This window comes from Lissotriton helveticus, chromosome 5_1 (genome assembly GCF_964261635.1).
Source record: "Lissotriton helveticus chromosome 5_1, aLisHel1.1, whole genome shotgun sequence".
Classification (NCBI taxonomy): domain Eukaryota; kingdom Metazoa; phylum Chordata; class Amphibia; order Caudata; family Salamandridae; genus Lissotriton; species Lissotriton helveticus.
The window spans coordinates 1788487496-1788508232 of record NC_136065.1 but is presented as its reverse complement, the minus strand read 5'-3'; the positions used below and the strand labels follow the sequence as shown (position 1 = coordinate 1788508232).

Sequence of the window (20737 nt, the reverse complement as noted above, 5' to 3'; positions counted from 1 at the left end):
GGGGGGGTTGTCGTGTAGAGGCTACAGGCATTGACATGTAGTCGGACAGAGGTCAGCCCACAGTGGACTCTTGCTCCGAAACGCTGGTGAACCTTGTTTGGCGGTACCTCCAGTCACTTTTTGACTGAGTTTTTGCCAACTTTTGTCTACACTGTTTTCGAATCTTCGACTCCTGGTGCACAAGGGATGCCCGGCTTCAACGCATGCGGTTCCTGTAACCGACTGATGTCGGTGACTGATCCGGGCCGTGTGTTCTTGTTTTGCTTGGAACGCGACCATGAATCCGAAGTCTTTGCAGGAGCGGTCCCGAAAGCTTCTCAAGACCTGGCAGTAGGCTCTGCGCCGTTCGAGGTCACGGAGGAGGTTAAGGGACCGCTCGCGGAGTCATCATCATTCTTCTCCCAAGTCTTCACACTCTGGGTCAGGTAAGTCATAGCACAAGAAGAAGTGGAAGAAGCATCGTTGCTCTTTGACTTCTCACCGTCCGTCAGCTAACGCGACGAGGGATGCGGGTGGTGCCCCTCCCGCAGCTCCGCGTGTGGAGCCCGAAGTGTCAACTCGGGGTTTCCCTCCCTTCCCGGGACCCGGAACGACACCTGCCCAGCTTCGCCAATTTTACGAAGCAATGCATGCCATCTTTGGGCAGCCCGACTTCGCCGGCGGTTCTTCGGGCCCTGCTTACTCGGCTGGGGGCCCTGGTCCTTCGACGCCGGCGGCTCTGGCCCCGGCACGATCCCCTTGGATCCAGGCCTGGATCCATATTGGCGCCGGTCAACCACATTACACCTCCCTCAGCGTCAAATCCACCAGCACCATGTCTGCAGCCGACGCTGGTTGTGTTCCCAGCCGGCGTCGACCCCAGCCTCCACCTCATGGTAGACACGGAGCCGGATCTGGCTCTCACGGGTACTTTTGTGCCCCAGTTCTACCCTGGCTCTTTGAGACCAGATGGGTAGCCAGAGGAGGGTGAGGAGGACTGGGAGGGGTCTGGAGACCCTCTAACTGACCATTTGGGCTATGAACCGGACTGGAGAGAGGAACTGGGGGAAGCCAGTGGTCTGGATACATCACCAGACCTTGGCAAGTTGTTTCCTCCTACAGTGGCTACGGAAGAGGGAGCGTATTACGCTGTGGTTTTGCGTAGGGCGGCTGAGGCTCTCAACCTCGAGCTACCTACGGTGGCAGTCAGGACTAACCTCCTGTCAGAGGTGCTTCAACCGGCAGCGAGCTCCTCGGAGCCCCTGCTACCGTTTAATGAAGCCCTCACTGACATCCCTTTGGGCACCTGGTCCAGGCCCAACACAGGGGCTCCTGTGGATAGGATGTTTGCCCGACGCCACCGCCCGGCTCCGGGCGACCCCCACTTTCCTCTCCCAACACCCCACCCCTGAGAGCTTGGTGGTCCAAGCCTCCACCTCCCAAAGGCGCATTCCCTAACGCACCACCTGATAGGGAATCCAAAATGCTGGACCATCTTTGGAAGAAGATGTTTTCTTCCTCCAGCTTGGAACTGAGGTCGGTAAACACCGCATGTCTGTTGGGCAGTTACACCCTCTCCGTGTGGAATACGGTGGCGCAAGTGCTGCCCTAGTGCCCGGAGGAGGGCCGGGGCCATACTCTCCCGTGCAGTTGCCGTAGGGAGAGACGCAGCGAAATTTACCATCCACTGTGGGCTGGATACCGCCGACTCACTAGGTAGGACGATTTCCACGTCGTTTGCCCTTCGACGCTACGCCTGGTTGAGGTCAACTGGTTTTTCAGGGGATGTCCAATCCACTCTTATGGACATGCCCTTTGATGGCCGTTGCCTATTCGGCAACAAGGCAGACAACGCACTGGAGCGTTTTAAGGACGCTACGGCTAGGTCTTTAGGCATCTCCAACTCCCGCCCTGCACAGTCTGCCTTTCGTGGCTACGGAAGGGTGCTCCTCCATTTCCTTTCCAGATCCAGCGGCGGCCAGGGGCGTGGGAACCACCGCCGTGGTTTTGTGGGCCAGTGAGCAGGCCAGTCCACCACAGCCTCCTTTGCAGCAGCCTCCAAACCCTCCTAGTCTGACCTTTCAGGGCCACCAAACGCCAGTGGGTGGCAGGATTCGCCATCACCTCCCCCACTAGTGCACCATCATGGCGGACAGGTGGGTTTTGCAAATAGTCCAAACGCGCTACTCCCTCCCGTTCGAGACTACCCCTCCATTCATGCCACTTCAGTACCATTGCATGTCGGAGGATCATCTGGCCCTTCTCCAACAGGAAGTTTCGGCACCCTTGGCCAAGGGAGCCATTGAGTGCGTTCCTGTCCCAGAAGTAGGTCGTGGTTGCTATTCCTACTACTTTCTGGTGACCAAGAAGGACAAATGCCTGAGTCCTATCTTTGATCTCAGGAACGTCAACCGCTTCCTCCGGAAGGAGAAGTTCAAAATGTTAACGCTCGCTCGGGTCCTGTCTGCCCTCGACCCTGAATACTGGATGGTAGTGTTGGACTTGCAGAACGCTTATTTTCACATCCCCGTCCTGCCAGCGTTACCTGTGGTTCATGGTAGGCCATGAGCACTTTCAGTTTACCGTGCTCCCCTTTGGCCTTACCTGCGCCCCTCGGGTGTTCACGTAATTGATGGTGGTGGTCGCAGCTCATCTGCGTAGATCAGGGGTTCCAGTCTTCCCCGATCTTGACGACTGGCTTTTGAAGGCGGGCTCGCCCCAGGCTGTCGTCTCCCACCTCCAGACTACTGCCGACTTCCTGCATTCGCTGGGGTTCGCCATCACCGTGCGTCACACCTGACTCCCTCTCAGAAGTTCCTCTTCATCGGGGCAGTTCAGGACACAACGCAGTTTTGGGTCTATTCTCCCGAACAGCGAGTCTGGGATATTCGGGCTATGATTCCGATCTTTCAGCCTCTATCCCGGGTTTCGGTCAGGCTGACCCTCAGGCTACTGGGCCTGATGGACTCCTGCTTCCTGCTGGTGGACCATGCCAGATGGCATATGCGGGCTCTGCAGTGGGACCTGAAGTTCCAGTGGGCACAACATCAGGGGAACCTGTCCGATTGCATCCAGATCTTGGAGGGCACTGCACACCAATTGCAGTGGTGGTTAACTAACCAGGATTGGTTCATCAGCAGGTCCCTCTCCCTTCCCCAACCAGAGTTTACAGTGGTGACGGATGCATCACTTCTGGGGGTGGGGCGGCCACATGGGGGAGGCGGAGATCAGAGGCCTCCACATCAACCTTCTGGAGCTTCAGGCGATCCGTCTTGCACTGAAGGCATTCCTTCCTTATGTCAAAGGGAGAGTAGTGCAGGTGTTCTCAGACAACACCAACGCCATGTGGTACTGCAACAAACAGGGCGCAGTTGGGTTGTGGAACCTATGTCAGGAGGCACTTAGTCTCTGGAAACTCAGGGCATATGCGTAGTGGTTCAACACCTGCCAGGTTCTCTGAACGCCAGGGCGGACAAACTCCGCCTCCGGTGCATGATGAATCACGAATTGCCTATTCACTCAGAGGTGGTGCAAGGTCTCTTTCAGCAGTGGGGAGAGCCTTGGTTAAAACTATTTGCCACCGAAGAGTAAATGTAAATAGTGCTTATATAGCGCACGAATCACCCCCGAAGGGGTCTCAAGGCGCTGTACACATACAGCTGTGGAACCCTTCCTGGCCTTTCCCTGTGAAGTGCCCACTCCTGGCCACCCCTAAGGTGAAGCCAGGCATCATAGCGCTGTTGGGGCCGTTGTGGAGATTAAGCAAGCTATTGCCCAGAGTTGCAGAGTGGGACCCATGATTAGAATAGGCACCGAAGCGAGAATTATCAGGTCTGGGGAAATTGAGCCCAAGACCTGCCAAGGCGGGAATTGAACCCCGTTCCCGGGCCAGACCTCTGCATCAGGGTCTGCCGCTCTAACCATTGATTTTTGAAAAAGACAAGTGCTGACCTAACAGATAAGTGGTCTCCTTCTTTGGAGAGACAAAATAGAGAGAAACATTTCAGAATTTGTCTGGTATTATTTATTTTATACCTTCTTACTTTCTGTTTTGTTTTTTTGATTTAGAAATTCATTTTTTCCAAAAAAGATATACCATACACAATTAACATACATTTAGTCAAAGACACATATACAAAATACATTAGATATAAACAACAGAACATCAATCTTAGTGTTTCATATGTACATTTGCACAAATGTTTGTGCAACACCAAAAACATTCAATATTTACACTCTCTTCCTTCAAACAAAGTGAATAAACACTCAATTAAGGAAGAAATCAAATGGAGAAAAACGATAAATGTTCAAAGCAATATAGCAGAGGACTGAAGGACTAAATCCAAATCTCAGTCAGGCAAGAAACCACTCATTGCTAGCTGTTTTTAGGTGCTTGTCTCCATTATGCCGACGCGTTTCGAACTCGCTTTTGACTTTGCGCGTTCTCGTCAGGGCTTTATGATTTTATCCTGCAGACGGTGTGCAAAATATGAATAAATAGGAAGAGTTACGTTAGTTCCTTTTGTGGTGTTACATAGCCTCATAAATTAATTCAAAATATTGCATTTAATAAGTGGATTTGGTGAACGCATACCTTATAATAATCGTCACCGGTTGATGGGGTTCAAAAGATTAACTGCGGAGGTCCCCGTCGCAATTTCTAGAAAAGGGGAAAAACCAATGGAAAGGATTGTATTTCCTGTCCCAATGATAAGCCTGATACCTGATGCCAAAAGTAACACCCTAGCTCCTACCTTATTCAAGTGTTATTCGTGTTGTTAATCACTCCAGGGATGACATACGCCGTTTAGTCATGGACGCCCCTCATGTCCCATGATCCTGCCTAGGGAAAGAGTGCGGGGTAACTATCTTTAACGCTCTCAGGTAATGTCTATTGATGTGACATGCGAAGTTTGGGAAAAGTACCTGCACTTCGTGCTCGCTAGCGTGGATTGTGGGCTGAGGCGGAGAGTGCGTTTGTTATGCGGTCCGCTTCAGCGACGTTAGATCTCGCAGTCAAGGGCGGGGTCCGCTGGGTATTTCAGAGATGCGACCTATTCCTGCAAAAAGAAAGCGCGGTGTATTACAAACTGCTTATTTAGTGCAGCCGCGGTTATTCTAGCGGATCGAGTGGCGAGATGTGGACCTACCCGGTGTCTCTGGTTAGTCTGCAGACATCGCTTGCAGTGGCTTTCCATCAGTGCGCCATGTTTAGTGTGGGCGTGATTATTTCAAGATGTCATGTGCTGCTGGGGATTCTGGGATTAGTAGTCCAGGTTTAATATCTTGAAATGGGGGAGTTTATCTTTCTTGTTTCTATTTGAGGAGTATCTACAAGCGAGCAATTTCTGACATGGAGTTTAACCCAGTTTGTAAACTGTTAAAGCGCAGTATCAAATAAGCCTCTTTTTTAAGTAAGACATCATCCACATTCTGGACTCTTTTCATGTGCCCTATGGTATACAGGACTGTCCATTTGAAGTCCATCTCAGAGTGACCCTGTTCGATGAAATGTTGTACCATTGGTGCAGACACAACTTTGTTTTTGATACGCGATCTATGTTGTGTAATGCGGATATTGATTTGCTGGTTTGTTTTGCCAATGTACAATTTATCGCAGCTACAAGTGATTGCATAAACCACATTCTTGGTTTTGCAATTGCTAACCATTGAGCCACACTTCTCCAACGTGCAATGTCACCAGTTCTGCGCGTTGGAATTTCCAAAGCGGAACTTGCTAGGCGACGCTTTTCGTCATGAGTGGAGTTGCGGTCTTCTATATGCCTTTCCGTCTATACCACTTCTGCCCGAGCTTCTGCACATGGCCATCAATCCTCCGATCAGGCTGCCTCTTCGGGTGAATCTTCTGTTGCAGCAGCAGGGGACGGTTGTCCACCCGAACCTGTCCAGCCTCCAGCTCCTTGCGTGGAGATTAAGCGGCGACAATTGACCGCTTTCAACCTTCCTCCCAAAAGTCTGTAATATAATCTTAGCAGCCAGGTGTCCCTCCACCAAAACGATTAACGCCTGTAGATGGAACAGATTTGTGGCATGGTGCGCAGCAAAGGCTGTGGATACACTTTCAGAGGTTCTCCTCTTCATTCTTTCTTTGGTCCAGCAGGGCTCTGGGCACTCTAAAAGGCTATCTTTTGGCCAGTTTGGCTTTCTTTTGGCTGCCTGACCAGCCTTCTCTTTTCAAGTCCCCTATTGTAAATTGCTTCCTTAAGGGCATTACTCACTTGTTTCCTCCAATCCCTTTCATAATGCCCCAGTGGGACTTGAACCTGGTTCTGACCTATCTTATGTGTGCTCCTTTCGAGCCGCTACATAACTGTCCTCACAGGCTTTTTTGACACTTAAAACTGCCTTTTTGGTTGCCATCACCTCTGCTTGCAGGGTGAGTGAGCTTCAGGCTCTTTCTTCCAAACCTCCTATTCTGGCTGTTCATCCGGATAAAGTTGTTCTTCGCACTAGGCCTTCTTTCCTTCCCAAAGTGGTTACCTCTTTCCACATAGGTCAGACCATCACTTTTTCCACCTTCTCCCCCCCCTGCATTCTTTCAAGGAGGAGGACAGACTCCACCATCTGGATCTAAAGCATGCGTTATCATTTTATCTGGATCCCACAAAACAATTCAACTCTTTGGTTGGCTATGTGGGCGCCAGGAAAGGTCCAGCCGTGCAAAAACGGACCAGCTCTCGATGGGTTGTCCTTTGTATTAAAATCTGTTATTCCTTGGCGACAAAAGTACCTCCGGTAGGACTGCGTGCCCATTCCACCAGGCGACGGCAGCCACTTCAGCTTTGGGATGTGGAGTCCCCCTCAGTGACATCTGCCAGGCAGCTACGTGGACATCACTGCTCATGTTCACTAAACATTACTGCCTGGATAATCAAGTCCGACGAGACTTCTTCTTTGGCCGTTGAATTCTCCAGACTTCCTGGTGTGAACTTGGTTCTCAGACCCACCTCCGGGGTTGGTATTGCTGGGGTATCTATTCTAAGAAGAGAAATCCATAACTAATTGTCTCTTTCAGATGAACAAGTTACTTACCTTCTGTAACAATATATCTGTAAGAGACATAGATTAGTTATGGATTCCTCACTGCCCCACCCAACCTCCCCGTTCTGCTTGCTGACTACTAGAGTAAGGGACTTCCTTTTCAGGGCCCTAGTTTTGTGCACCAGTGGTCAGTGTCTTGCATGGCTCTGCGCTTCTGGCGTGGAATGTTGTGTAAAGAAGTGATGTCAGCGCGCAGGGGCGACGTCTAAGTAGATACCGTGACGTCATTCCTGCGACCATGACAAACGCGGAGTCCACCGATGCCACCTACCGACGCGCAGGGGTCCTGCTGAAGAAAACATTCTCCAGTTCCAGTCTGACCCCTGGGGGTAATTCTATGGTGAGGAATCCCTTACTAATCTATGTCTCTTACAGATACATTGTTACCGAGGCAAGTAACTTGTTCTAAAGGCTTCTAACTGCAGATTCCTCATCCTCTGAACATTCCCCAGGCATCAGACTGGATCCAGAAACTCTTAATCAGTGCCTTTCTTGCCAACAGGTGGTGCCACACAGCTACGCAACACAGTCTCCCCGCACAGGATGGGACGCACGCCCCTGTATAGACATTACCTATGCATACTGACATGAGTTCCTTTTTTCTGTGACAAAAGGCACAGATCCGTAGCTACCCCTTGTCTCTTTTGAGGCTGCCTTTTTGACTTTTCAAACAATTTTCCCACTGTGCACAGAAAAAAGTCACCTCCGAAATCAATAGTGTTCAAACCACGTAGAGAATTTTGCAAACCGGTTTCAGTGATAGAAGCACACATGGTTTGCCTGTGGTGTCTGACCACAACTCTGAGACTGTAGTGACTGCTCCTTGATGCATCCCATTCCCTCCTGCTTTTAGAGAGTCCCTCTGGCCTCCAGGATTTCCCTGTCCCACGGGAGATTGCGGAGTGGCAAAAAATCTGGGAGTTTGGTTTGGAGACGATCTAGGCTTCCATGAGCAGATCAAGAAACTGTCAGGGGTCTGCTTTGGCACACTCAAGGCCTTGAGGATATTCCCTTGCTTCCCCGCTCTGCTAGGGAGACGGTGGCCAGGGCTCTTATATTATCTCGCCTAGATTATGCCAACGCCCTGTACCTAGGCATCCCTAGGCATCCCAGGGTATCTCCTGGGAAAGCTGCAGGTCATCCAGAATGCTGCAGTTAGGCTTTTATTCAACATCCCAAAGTGGCTTAGCATCCATAAGCAGCTAAGCAACCTGCACTGGTTGCCCGTTGCTCAGCGTTTGCAGTTTAAAGCTCTCATCATGACACACAAGACCCTACACGGCGCGGGCCCTGCCTATATCAGTGCCAGGTTTGCCTTTTACACTCCCAGCCGACCCCTGCGATCAGCTCTGCAAAGACGGATGGTGATTCCTAGATTCCGGCGAGCACGTACTGGCGGGCTGTCTTTTACGGTCAAAGCTGCCACTCTATGGAATGCTCTCCCTGATGATCTTAGGCACATTAAGGAACTGCCCACCTTCAAAAAACAGCTAAAAATTCACCTGTTTAAACAATCCTTCTAGCCTTTTCTGCATCCCACTGTTATTGTTTCCCCACGCGCCAGGTTACTCTTGAGTAGCAGTGCGCGCTATAAATATCTTTATAACATAACATAGCATAACCTGGGATCAGAAAGCATAGCTGTTCGTAACAAAACACAGCATGACTCCACTTTGTGTCTAGTCGAGGTCCAAAGATGGAGCCTGATTGCACTTCTAAGTATGTTCCCGCAACAGATTGTGGTCATGATCTGAATTCTCAGGTAAGTCAAAGAAAAGACATGAAAAGTCAATGCGAGACTTGGTCCCCGTCCTGCCACTCTCATTCTCCTGAGAAGGCGAGAGGGCATCATCGTGCCTCCTAATTTCGCTCTCGAAGTTGTTCCACTTCAGAGCCATTTCCGACACTTGCCCCACGGCAACCTGAATTTCTGGGACCATCAGCGCTTCCAAAGGCAGGTCCCTGTGGTTTCGTTCAAGGTTCTGCACCGTTCACTCTGTCTCCTCCCTCTGGTGCTGCAACCTGCACTCCACTGCAATTTTCAAGTGGAACTCCCACTTCTGAACCTGGGCTGGAACCAGGTAAGTTACTCTGTTTAGGGATGTGAGTTGCACATACACCAGAGAATCCGTAAGCTTCTAATAGGAGCAAGATATTTCAGGGTCTGAAGAAATCTATATGTTTCTAGAACACACTGCTGCTCTCAGTAATGCAAAAAACACAGTTGATGGACAGAATGTAGAACAATGTCATACATTCACCCCAGTACAAGGATCTGGGCCTAAATCCATCGTTTTTTTGCACTCCACACCACCCTGGGTTAGACACTGGCTATAAGCAAATCAGCTCTGACCCTGTGCCTCATGGGAACAGTCCAGTCCGAACTACCAAGCCATGTCTTTCCCACACCGGAATCAAGCATCCAAGGACCGATTTCTGGCTATCAGCCTTCATCAGCCTGCATAGCTTGACTCCAGTGGTGTGGAGAGCCTGGGACTCACGTCTGAGCATACCCAGCCCACTCGGGGTGAAAATTGCAAAAAACACAGTTGATGGACAGAATGTAGAAAAATGTCATACATTCACCCCAGTACAAGGATGTGGGCCTAAATCCATCGTTTTTTTGCACTCCAAACCACCCTGGGTTAGACACTGGCTATATGCAAATCCGCTCTGACCCTGTGCCTCATGGGAACAGTTCAGTCCGAACTACCAAGCCATGTCTTTCCCAGACCGGAATCAAGCATCCAAGGACCGGTTTCTGGCTATCAGCCTTCATCAGCCTGCATAGCTTGACTCCAGTGGTGTGGAGAGGCTGGGACTCACGTCTGAGCATACCCAGCCCACTCGGGGTGAAAATTGCAAAAACCACAGTTGATGGACAGAATGTAGAACAATGTCATACATTCACCCCAGTACAAGGATCTGGGCCTAAATCCATCGTTTTTTTGCACTCCACACCACCCTGTGTTCGACACTGGCTATAAGCTTGTGTCCAGTCCAGGGAAGGCATGGCTTGGCAGTTCGGGCTGGACTGTTCCCATGAGGCACAGGGTCAGACTGATTTGCATATAGCCATGTCCGAACTGGGGTGGCAGAGTGGGCTAAAGAACGATGATGGATTAAACCCAGATCTTTTGACTGGGTGTGAGTGTTTGATTGGTTCAGATGCTCCGTCGATCACCACGCCCTCTTGTACCGCTTTTGGCTGCCATAAGTGTGGCAGGGTATGCTCAGACGTGAGTCCCTTGCTCACTTTGCCACTGGATTCAAGCAAGCTGGGCTGAAGACGGCTGTAATGCCAGAAACCGGTCCTCGGAAGCTTGTTTCCCGTACAGGGAAGGCATGGCTTGGCAGTTCGGGCTGGACTGTTCCCATGAGGCACAGGGTCAGACTGATTTGTATATAGCCATGTCCGAACTGGGGTGGCAGAGTGGGCTAAAGAACGGTGATGGATTAAACCCAGATCTTTTGACTGGGTGTGAGTGTTTGATTGGTTGAGCTGCTCCGTCCATCACCACCCCCTTTTGTACCGCTCTCAGTAATGGGCAGGATCTTTCTAACGAAGATAATACTGCTCTCTCAGTGCTTATACACACTCCAAACCTCAATGTGCCTCATACCCAGAACACCCTTTAAAACAAAATGATCAATCTGTTGGTCTCCTTAAGGAAGAGAAGTAGGATGTGCTTGGACGCTCTGAATCTGGCAAGACCCAGGGAAGTCCGTCTACCTGCTCTTGAACCTACTTATATAGCAAGCAACTGCAGCACGCGGCTTGCTGGTGTGCAGAGAAGTCGAACTGGGAAAAGTAATTACTTGAGGCGGTACTGGAGGAGGCAGCCTTACCCATAAGCCTTATGTGATGAAGATTACAGCCTAACGGATGCCCACATGTAGTACAGCAAGTGGCAATAGCAAGGGAACTTGCTGGTTCTAAAACTCGAGGACTAATTACTAGGTGGGGAAACATCCTTTGCAACAAAGTTTGATTAACGAATTACCAGAACCACGAATCCCGAACTACGACCAATCAGTTAACCGCAACATCCTTAACAACAACTTACATAAACCACATCTGCATGTCTGCTCTGACGTAATTTTAATGAGGTAAATGCTAGCAAATAAGCGTAGGGAGAGAAGTTTCCAGTGGGGCTCCGGGCTGGCACCGCGCCCGAGGAGTCACAAATCCAATTTCCCCGACATGGGGAATAAAAATACAATAAAGCGGCCACAGGTAAACTACGAGCGGGATGTACTGCCACTATAAACTCACAATAGTTTTTTCTGTAACCCAGAACTAAAAATGTATCTGAACGCGTGTTATGTAACCCAGTGCTCATGTAAAGCGCTCTAATGTCCTGGGTCGAGTTTGCGCTATATAAAACTGCAAAAAAAATGCATACTATTATAACGGCCGATGCTGACCAACCTGTCTCATGTTTCTAATACCCTCCTCCATCCGTTAGACACCCCAGCCCGTCCTACTCCTAACCAGCCAGTTGCACGGCACTCTAGGAGAGAGCACCTCCACCGCGCCCGAGCCATCACAAATCCAATTTCACCAACATGGCGAATAGTTGACAAGGACACCGCAGAGGGCGCAAATGGTGCTCTTACAGGCCTCTCTCCTGCGTGGAAGACACCGCTAGCTTTAATGAGGTCTCTCCCCTTCACGGAGAGAGACAGAATTGTGGCTGGCCGCGGAGCTGGGTTTTTTCAAAGCAGAACACGGACACGACTCCGCCCCTGACACTTCTCCAGCTCTGTTACACGGCGAGCCTCTCATTGAATACCTCACTTCCCCCCAGGGCATAGAGCCATCGGGGAAGTGACACACATAAAATGTTGGGGAAAACAGAGGAAGGACTCGCAGAACTAATTACGTTCCAGCCTGCCGTCATCCTGACGGTGGCACACGCTGGCTTAGGTAGTTAGAATGCAGGGATGTGTGGTGAGTGGGTACAGGGTGTGCACACGGAAAGCATGCTATGGTGGTTACAATGTGAGATGATGTTTGGTGACTGGGTTTCACCCTTCTGCTCCCCTTACCTGGCATGCTTCTCGCACCCTGGCATGATTTACTTGCCATTGCAGCCTCCAGGCTGGTGGGCTCTAACGAGCGCGGGGCTGCACACTGCCTACATCCTTCCAGCTTGGTAGCACGTTGGGGCATACCGTGCAGGGAATGTTCTGGCTTCAGCCAATGTGTGCTGGTGGTTTATGTGATGGGCAAGAACATAGTGGTGTAAATGGGTAATGAGCAATACATTTTTTTTCTTGGTTTAGGAACTCGTTTACGATGTAGTTGTTTGGCATTGCTCGTTGTTTAGCCTTCGTAGTTAAGGAATTCGTGGTTTAGGCAGTAGTTGTTCAATCATACATCCTACTAGGTGTCCACCTAGTACGTTTGTGGCAATTTCAAACTAATAACCTGTGAGGTACTGCTAAACCCAAGTTCTGGATCCCACCACGAAGCATCAATGTGAGGAAATGTGGTTTATTATATGTGTAGTTGTGAGACTTCGCTGTGCAATAAACTCACAATTCTGATTTGTGTCTAGTCAGGCTCATTTTTCAACCCTTAGCTCAACCCTCAGTAGCTGTGACTAAGAGGAGTTGGGATTCAACAAAGGAACACATGTAAAGCATTTAAACAGCACCAAAACAATTGGAGAAGAAAGAAACATGACTCCCAAGAAGTCCGACACCAATTTATTACCATAGACAAAATTATATGTATGAATTTATTGACACCAAAATGAAAAAGGTGGGTTCTAGAGATACAATTACTTGAAGAAAGTGACCACAACTTTGCACTTAACCATGAACAATCATTGGAAAATTCAACACATTTGAAACTTGGAACAATTGTCAGCAGAACTTTTGTTAAAGTTGAATGTGGTCACAACCAGCTCTGGCAGGGAGCTGATCAGGGGTACTAATAAAGTCCTTAAGAACAGTTACCTTCCAGAAGAAGCAACCTCCTGTCCGATTCCATTGTTATTTGCAACTTGCAATTGACTTCTATGGATTTGTCCTAATGCAAGGGATGCTGTGTGGTTTATGGGGGGACTGCTCCTCGGTCCTGATGGGGTGTCTTTGGCCACAGAGGTCGGTGTGTCTCAAAACCTCAGTAAACATTCAGTCACCTCTTGACTACTGGTCTCCGTACACAGTGAAACCAGTGGTTCACTTCTTTTGGCAATAGCTCTCGTTCTGGGCAACCAACTACACTCCGAAGACTCTCCCGAGTCCAGCAGACTTGGGTGCAACTTATGAGCGTCGTGTCTCCCAGGCTGCGCTGCGGCGAGGAACGATTGAACGGTGATCTAGGCCAAGCAGGCTTCCTCACCTTTGGTGACCCTGTGTTGCAAACAGGAAGTCAGCCAACTGACTCTTGGAGTCTCTGCTTCTGGCTGGGTACGCAGGGGTGGCTTCTTTTCGGGCACGATAGCACAGTCACAGCCCAATCTTTGCTCAGTCAATCAAAGAAGACTTGTATAGCGTAGCTAATCACCCGTGAGGGTACCCAGGCACTGAGGATCTTGCTGTGGAGGCTCAGTTGAACAGCCTAATGAGCAGCATTTGCAGTTCAACTTCGGTTTGGTGCAGGGTCGGTGCAGCCTCTTCGTTGCCAGGTCCAAGGTCAGCAGGGCAGTCCTCCTACGGTACTCTTCTCCAATCATGGTGTGATCTGGGGGCCATGGAAGGCTGGGAGTCATGCTTTCGCGTTGTCACACTTGTGCCATCACAACTAATGCTGCAATCCACAAGAGACACTATAACTTACAAGCCGTATGTAACCTGCCACTGTATACAAGGGACTTACAAGTAAATCAAGTTATGCCAATTGGGGGTCAACCGAATAAACATGCATCTTTTTACGGCTCAGAGCACATATGCGGAGTCCTGATTAGCGGGCTCAGGCCATTTTAGAGTCACCACACCAGTGCCTTGTTGTCAAAATGGGGGCAACATGTGGGGGAGGACCTGCAAGAAGTATGTTTCCTCATATTGAGTAGTTTACCAAAATCTCTAAATAGACAAATGTAGCTTAAGTTTGTAGAATTGTGATTATGGTTGCCAAGCACCGCATAAGAATTTGTTGGGGGTTAAGCAGAAAGCCTACCAGGATAGGTTGGGCAGCCAGCATGAGAGAATGGGACCTGGCGAAAGATATGAGACTTATGGAGGTCAGAGCCGATGAGAAGGAAGCGAAGGACTTAGAGGAATGGGCAAAAATGTTGACTTCAATGAACGATACAATACCTCAAGATAACAGTGGATGACGCCACACAACAAGAGATATTGGTATCAATCTTTATTTCTACACATCGGGGGTAGGGAAAGGTCCTGGAAGAGCCAGTCCCGTTCTGTGGGGAGAGCAGCTGCCTTTAGGAAATTGACACAGTGGTTAATAACGTGAGAAGATAATGGAGTTGTTATCCCTGTAAACTTGTAAAATCTAAAGTGAGTATGGTCAATGATCCAGTTCCCTTATTTATGCATCACAAGACTGTATATACATTGCTTGTTCTCTTTGCAATTGCCTAAGAAGCAAACACATAAAGTTGTTACAAAATCCAGCATAAGTTTATTCATATACCTTCTCTTTTTCTCTAGGCATTTATTCGACGTTGCCTGGCCTACCGGAAAGAGGACCGAATAGACGTCCAGCTGTTGGCCTGTGATCCCTACTTGCTGCCTCACATCCGTAAATCTGTATCCACCAGCATCCCTCCTGGGGCAGCTATTGCCTCAACTTCTGGCTCGTCCAATAATAGCCTTTCAAACTGACATTATGTGTGAGACACTTGACGGGCCAAAGGAAAACTTTTAAAAACCTGACAAGAAAAAAGGAAACCCCATTTAGAAAAATAAAGCACTCGGAGACCAGAAGAATCCATATGGTTTTGGAGGAACCTGTATACCAGGCTGCTTAAGTGTCTTGCTCTGTTTCTGAGTCGTCGGGCGTGGCTGCATCGGATTGGGCAAGCTCAAAGCCCGTTGGCAACAGAGGCAGATCCAAAGGATGACTATGACATCAGGGCTTAATGATGTGGTCCTGTGAATTGCCATAACAGACGTCCCTTCCAAGCAAGGAGTGAGGGAGGGAAGAGACGTGGGCGCTGCACATATTGTAAAGTTCAGAACTAAATGCAAATGCGGCGCGTTTCTGTGAAAAGCACGTGCTTTGAACGAAGATGACTGACTTCAAACAGCAGTGAAAAACTGAACTAGACTGGGCTCGCCCCGTGTCGATATTTAAACTTGTTTCTTTTTCCCCTTTTACTAAAGTTTAGATAACATCTCCTGGATGGCGGGCGGGGGAGGGATAGGACGAAAAAAAAAAAACCTGAAGCACAAGGGTGGAGCTAGGAGGCAGTTTTGACTCTGTACCCTTAAGTAAAACAAGTTGATGCCACCTGTTGATGGCGATAGTTAGTGTTTTTACCCTTTATTAATTTCAGAACATATAAAAGTGAGAGGTAGGAAAACATTGTAGAAAAATGCCCTCCTCGACACTGTTTTTTGTAAAAGTGAAACCCATATTAGCAGGTACGCATGGAGAAGTGTCCAGTAACCGGTGGCCTTGTTAAATGGTTCTGCACAGTAATGCAAGCTCGTGGATTCGTTCTTCCCTGCCAAGGAGCTGCGGTCGTTGGGCTTGGATACCGTCCCTGTAAGCTACAGATGTGTTCCCGGAGGATTATGATACGGTTGTCCTTATTTATTTGAAGTTGTTAACATTATAATAAAAAAAGTCCTTGGCCCCTACATCGCTGTCCAGTCAAGCATGTCTGTAATTCATCGATTTACCTGACAGCGAAGGAGCGGCTGGAAATGAAATCTATACACACGACGAATAATCCGTGTTAAATATTTCATTTTAAGAAATAATAATTGTTCCCTTTGTTCGGGAATGGTGATGTTGGGTTGTTAAGGCTGCATTACAGTCGGGCGCGTCGCTTAAAGGCTGTAAGTAAATAACCTTTCAAGGGGATTCAAAGGAAAGAAGCATGTGTTGTAAAAATGCTTCCCCCACAGGGGAGAGGATAGCACCATCTCTCAACCTGAGAAATAAATCTGTCTGAAGGGGAGAGCGCTTTGGTGAGAAATAAGCCATACCTCCCCCCTAGCATAAAACTCCCTTCCTCAGCTACATATGTCCTGGCATGGCGTTGAAAAGAGGGCCTGCAGTAGAATAACATGCGGCAGCCAGGTTAAAATGGGATACTTTTTTAAAGTAACATTAAAATAGCGTGTAATATTGCAGATGCACAGTGCAGTTATCTGTCTATAAATGATAAGCACGTTTTGGGGCTCGTACGCTAAAATATTTTAACTAATTTAAGGCCAGTAGAGCCGCTGTGTTTGGGATGAAAGATAGACCCCCACCCCCCAGTTACAGGGTGTTTCTACATTATTGATAGGGCAATGAGCTCCTCAAATGAAAAGGCAGTCACCAAGGGGGAGAGTTTGTTGTCATAGGGTTTGCTACACTGCAAGTGTGAGGTATCTACATTTGTTTCCACATCACTAATTTGTCATCAATCAGCAGCAGCTCCGCATTTTCATGGTAGAAAGAGGGATGACTGCACTTGAATTTCGTATTACATCTTGAGTGCATGAATCTGCCACGAAGTACCAATGCTAAGCTACCAGTTTACAAACCTGTTTATAGGATCATAATTTTTTTCCTTCCCCTCTCATGCTGTAACTCTGTCCCTCTGATATAGACATCTGTGAAAAAAGAGCGTGCTAGTGTGCCACGAGTGCCGATATATGAAGCTAATTGCTTGGGTCAGTTTTCTTGCAGTAAAACTTTGTGTTGCACTGTAACCTTCAGTTTATAAGTTGCAAGGGTAGTTTTAAGACCATGATGAAAAAATTAGTGATTAGTTTTTGGACAACTCACATTTCTGCAGTTGGCTCTTCTAAATATAGTCAATTAGATTAAGAACAGGGAAAATACTGGCTCTCTGTATACCTTAAACCAATGCACCGATGGGAACACCCAACTCACACAGTGCATGCCTGGAAGATTTCTTGCATCATGGAACTAGTGTGAAAACTTGGATTGGTTTTACTAATTCATTATGCTATGCAGATACACACACTTCTTTATAAAGAGCTCTGTGTAGTTCCTTCACATCTGTTGTTTTTCCAATATACCTGTCGTGTTCCTCTACTTTCCAGTCCTCGCTTTTGAAATTATGCATAACCTGTTGCAAAAGAAATGTCTGTTGCTTGCTGAGGTGTAGAAAATATTTGTCCTAGATTATTTTTGATTGAATGCCACGGTGAGAATTGAAGGAGCACCATCAAAATCCAAACTCAGATAAACTTTGCAGTTGATTTTTGAGACTATTGCATCAAAAGTCTCGAAACTGGAGACCATCTCTAGGGGTCGCACTTTGTAAACCTGACCAAGTATGGAATAATCTCATCAGTGTGGTCCATACATTCACCTAGTTGTAATTTCACTCATGACATCTAGCAAGCCCTTAGTCAGTTTTATTAACATTTTCTTTGGTTAAGCCTCCTATGACCTGGCTTTGTATTCCATTATTAAAAACAATCGCCTGTATTTGAACTGCAGCATTGAATGTGTAGTAGTATGGATGGATTTCTGTGTTGAATGTCTAGTATCCAGCTATAAACCACTACTGTGTTGAATGTGTAGTATCAAGCTATGAAGGGCTGCTGTGTTGAATGCAGATTGTCAGCTGGTGAAGGGCTACTGTGTTTGAATCCTTGCACAAGGTTAGAAATGTAAGCTGTATCACAGCAATATATAACAGTCTTATTTTTTGTAGAATGAAAGTCTTGAGCATGCCTAGGACACTCATTTAATGACCTCTTCCTTGTTTCTCCTATCCGGCGATTGTCACTTGTCATGCATAAATTGATCCCTGAGATGTGTGAATGCAAGAATCCTCCAAACACCTTTTGTGTTAAATTGGGTACAATGTATATCTGCATAATGTCACTGAAATAATCACAAATACCTAATCAAGCTCCTTATTTCATATGCACGACATATGTTGAGCTAGGCTTCCTCAAAGCATACCAGTTACATACTTCTTCTGAAAAACTGAGGCTTAGTGAGAGTTTTCAAATTTTGTTGCAGAAAGGAGAATTTCGCCATTTTCCCTTTTCGGAGTATGACATTTAACATCTACTGCTTGAACATGTGTTAATACCCATCTAATCTCCTCTCAAAAGTAATGCCTGGCTCTCCTCTTTCCAACCACCTGTTTCCTACTAATTATGTTGTGCCTCTAATGATAATCCTGTTTTGAATTTTTTGATTTCTTAATTTCAGATTTTTTATACAGGCTTTCATTGAACGGGTGTACATGTTTACATGTACTTCAGCTTCCACCCATTGTGTAAATCTGATGCCCCCTTCTCTATTCGGTTCCTGTTAACGATGGTCTTGGTATGAGGCAGTGCAGTGCAAAGTGTAGCCTGTTTTAGAGTTCAGCTGACAGCAAATCGTATTGAGGAGGGACGAGCGCAACAGCCCTTATGTTCTTTATCTGCTACACGATACTGTGATCTGGAGAGTGGATATAATCCGAGTTGGAGCAATGGGTGCTAGACTTTAAAGGAACACAATTCTGGGTGCTAACGGTAGGCACATGGTATAAGTAGTACTTGAGTGAGGTCACAGGGAATAAAGTAGTGGTTCATTATAAAGATGGATGAATGAGTCTGCTGTAATAGTTTCATTTGCCTGAGATCTGTCAAAACGTCTACCAAATGTATGTTGGAGAGTACTTTTTTTGTCAGTGGTAAGAAAAATGTGTCTCTCTGTGGGCACACGTTAGCTAAAGAGAAAAACAAAACTGTGTGATTTTTATTTTGCTGATCTGAGGACCCATTCTACAGTGTTGTGTGTTTATGCTGCTAAGTTATTAGAAAAGTACAGACCTTACCCTGAAGTCCAAATTTTCGGATTTGTTTTTGGGGTTAATATGGGTTTCACTTTTTTTTATTTTTTTTTTACTAGTGCACAACCCCTCTTCGTCACACTATTCGTTTACTTGAAAACAAATCTCTGTATGAATTTGTAACATAAATCCAGGCGTAATTGTTCTCGGTTTTCCCAATAAGACAAAAAAGAACATTAAATACATTTTGAGAAATTGAATTGATTCATGCTTCATTTGTGATGTTTCTACAAATTTGGATGCCCCCTTTACAACCATATCTGACACCGTAAGGTTTTTCTCTCCACAGGTGGTCAACTTATTTGGTGTTTTCTGGTAATGGGTAGGTGTCATTAAACGGCCAGAACTACATTTATGGAGATATTGTACAGTTCTCCTACTTTTTCTGGAAATTCCTGCAATTTTAGTTCAGATTTTGGAAAGAGGTTGAACAAAGCTCTTCGAAGAAGGTCAACACTTTACAGAAAACATTTTTATTGTAACAAGAGATGTACATATATATTTGTTGAGAGGTTGTTTTGGTGGGTTTAACACTTCATCCATAAAGTAAGAAAACTGCCTGTGACGAAGACCGCCTAGCCCTCTGCAAGTGATGATATGCTATGGTAGGATATCATAGAGGGCTTCAACCTACCTTGTGCAGGTACAACATGTGGGAAGGCAGGAGAGAGCACGGTGGGAGACATGAGAAGGTGTTGGGATGGAGGACTGCGGTGGTAACAGCTCGGTATGAGGGCTTTATCTCAAGTACAAGGAGATAAATGATTTACCTCAAAAGACCTGATCTTTGTTGGAGTCAAACTGGATTAAAGTACTGTTTCTAGGATGTAAGCTAAGCAACTAAGTCCCTAGACTAAATGTCTTATTATTATTATTATTTTATTATATAAACTTATTTATTCGGCTTTTTCACAAAGAAAAACCATAAAAGAAACATAAAAGAGAACAATTTACATTTTCTACACAAATATACCGTTTTTTAAAAAGATAAGTTCAAAGAAGTTCATACAAAAACATTATTTAAAAAGGAATTTTCAATCCATTTCATTTCCTCAAGATATAGTTATATAATACTTTTTATAGACTTTTCCTATGCTTCATAATACATTTTAGAAAGTTAAGAACAAAATAGCAGACAGACTCAGATTCAAGCATTTGGAGTCTAAGAAATGCCGGCCTGCATTGTCTAAGGCCCCAACTCCTCAATGTAGGCAGTAGCCAGATTTTCCTATGTGCATGATGGAATTTGCAGAACATGATAACATGTAAGTTAGACTGGATTGATTTCTCGTCGCAAGGACAAGGGGGAAAACTTGAAACCCATCCATTTTTCATAGGAAACGCAACCAGTCTAAAAAATATATCCAATCTAAATCTGGTCAGCAGCATTCTATCATATGTTGTCACCTGTAGTGTTAGATAAGGCTGGATGCTGTGCGTTATTTGGACCATATTCGCATGAATGACCGCATGTTTTAAAGATTCCGAGGCCAATCTCAGAGTCTCTAGATGACAGAGGGCTTGTTGTTTTAATGCTCTCTTCGGAAGGTCAACTATGGTCTCTGGGTGAAGATAGTATTTCTCAAGGCCAAGATCTTTAAAAAAGTTTCTAATATAAGAAAGCCATCTTACCTTAGAAGACTTATCAAGGGCCAATGTGTCAGCTACAATGGACTGGTAGAAGGCATTTTTCACGGATGTCCAAATGCGCCGCCACAGCATTAGTGGTTGGA

At 46.7% G+C, this 20737-nt stretch overlaps 1 protein-coding gene across 2 annotated transcripts in view; it reads left to right on the top strand.

The window, feature by feature from the left end:
* Positions 1–19204, top strand: part of TLK2 (tousled like kinase 2) — a 1564653-nt gene extending 1545449 nt beyond the window's left edge. For both annotated transcript variants that reach the window (XM_078645098.1, XM_078645097.1), the window contains one exon: positions 14668–19204. In XM_078645098.1, the coding sequence (XP_078501224.1) occupies positions 14668–14841 (174 nt within the window). In that variant the 3' untranslated portion in view covers positions 14842–19204. The remainder of the gene's footprint in view (positions 1–14667) is intronic.
* Positions 19205–20737: the final 1533 nt, after the last annotated feature.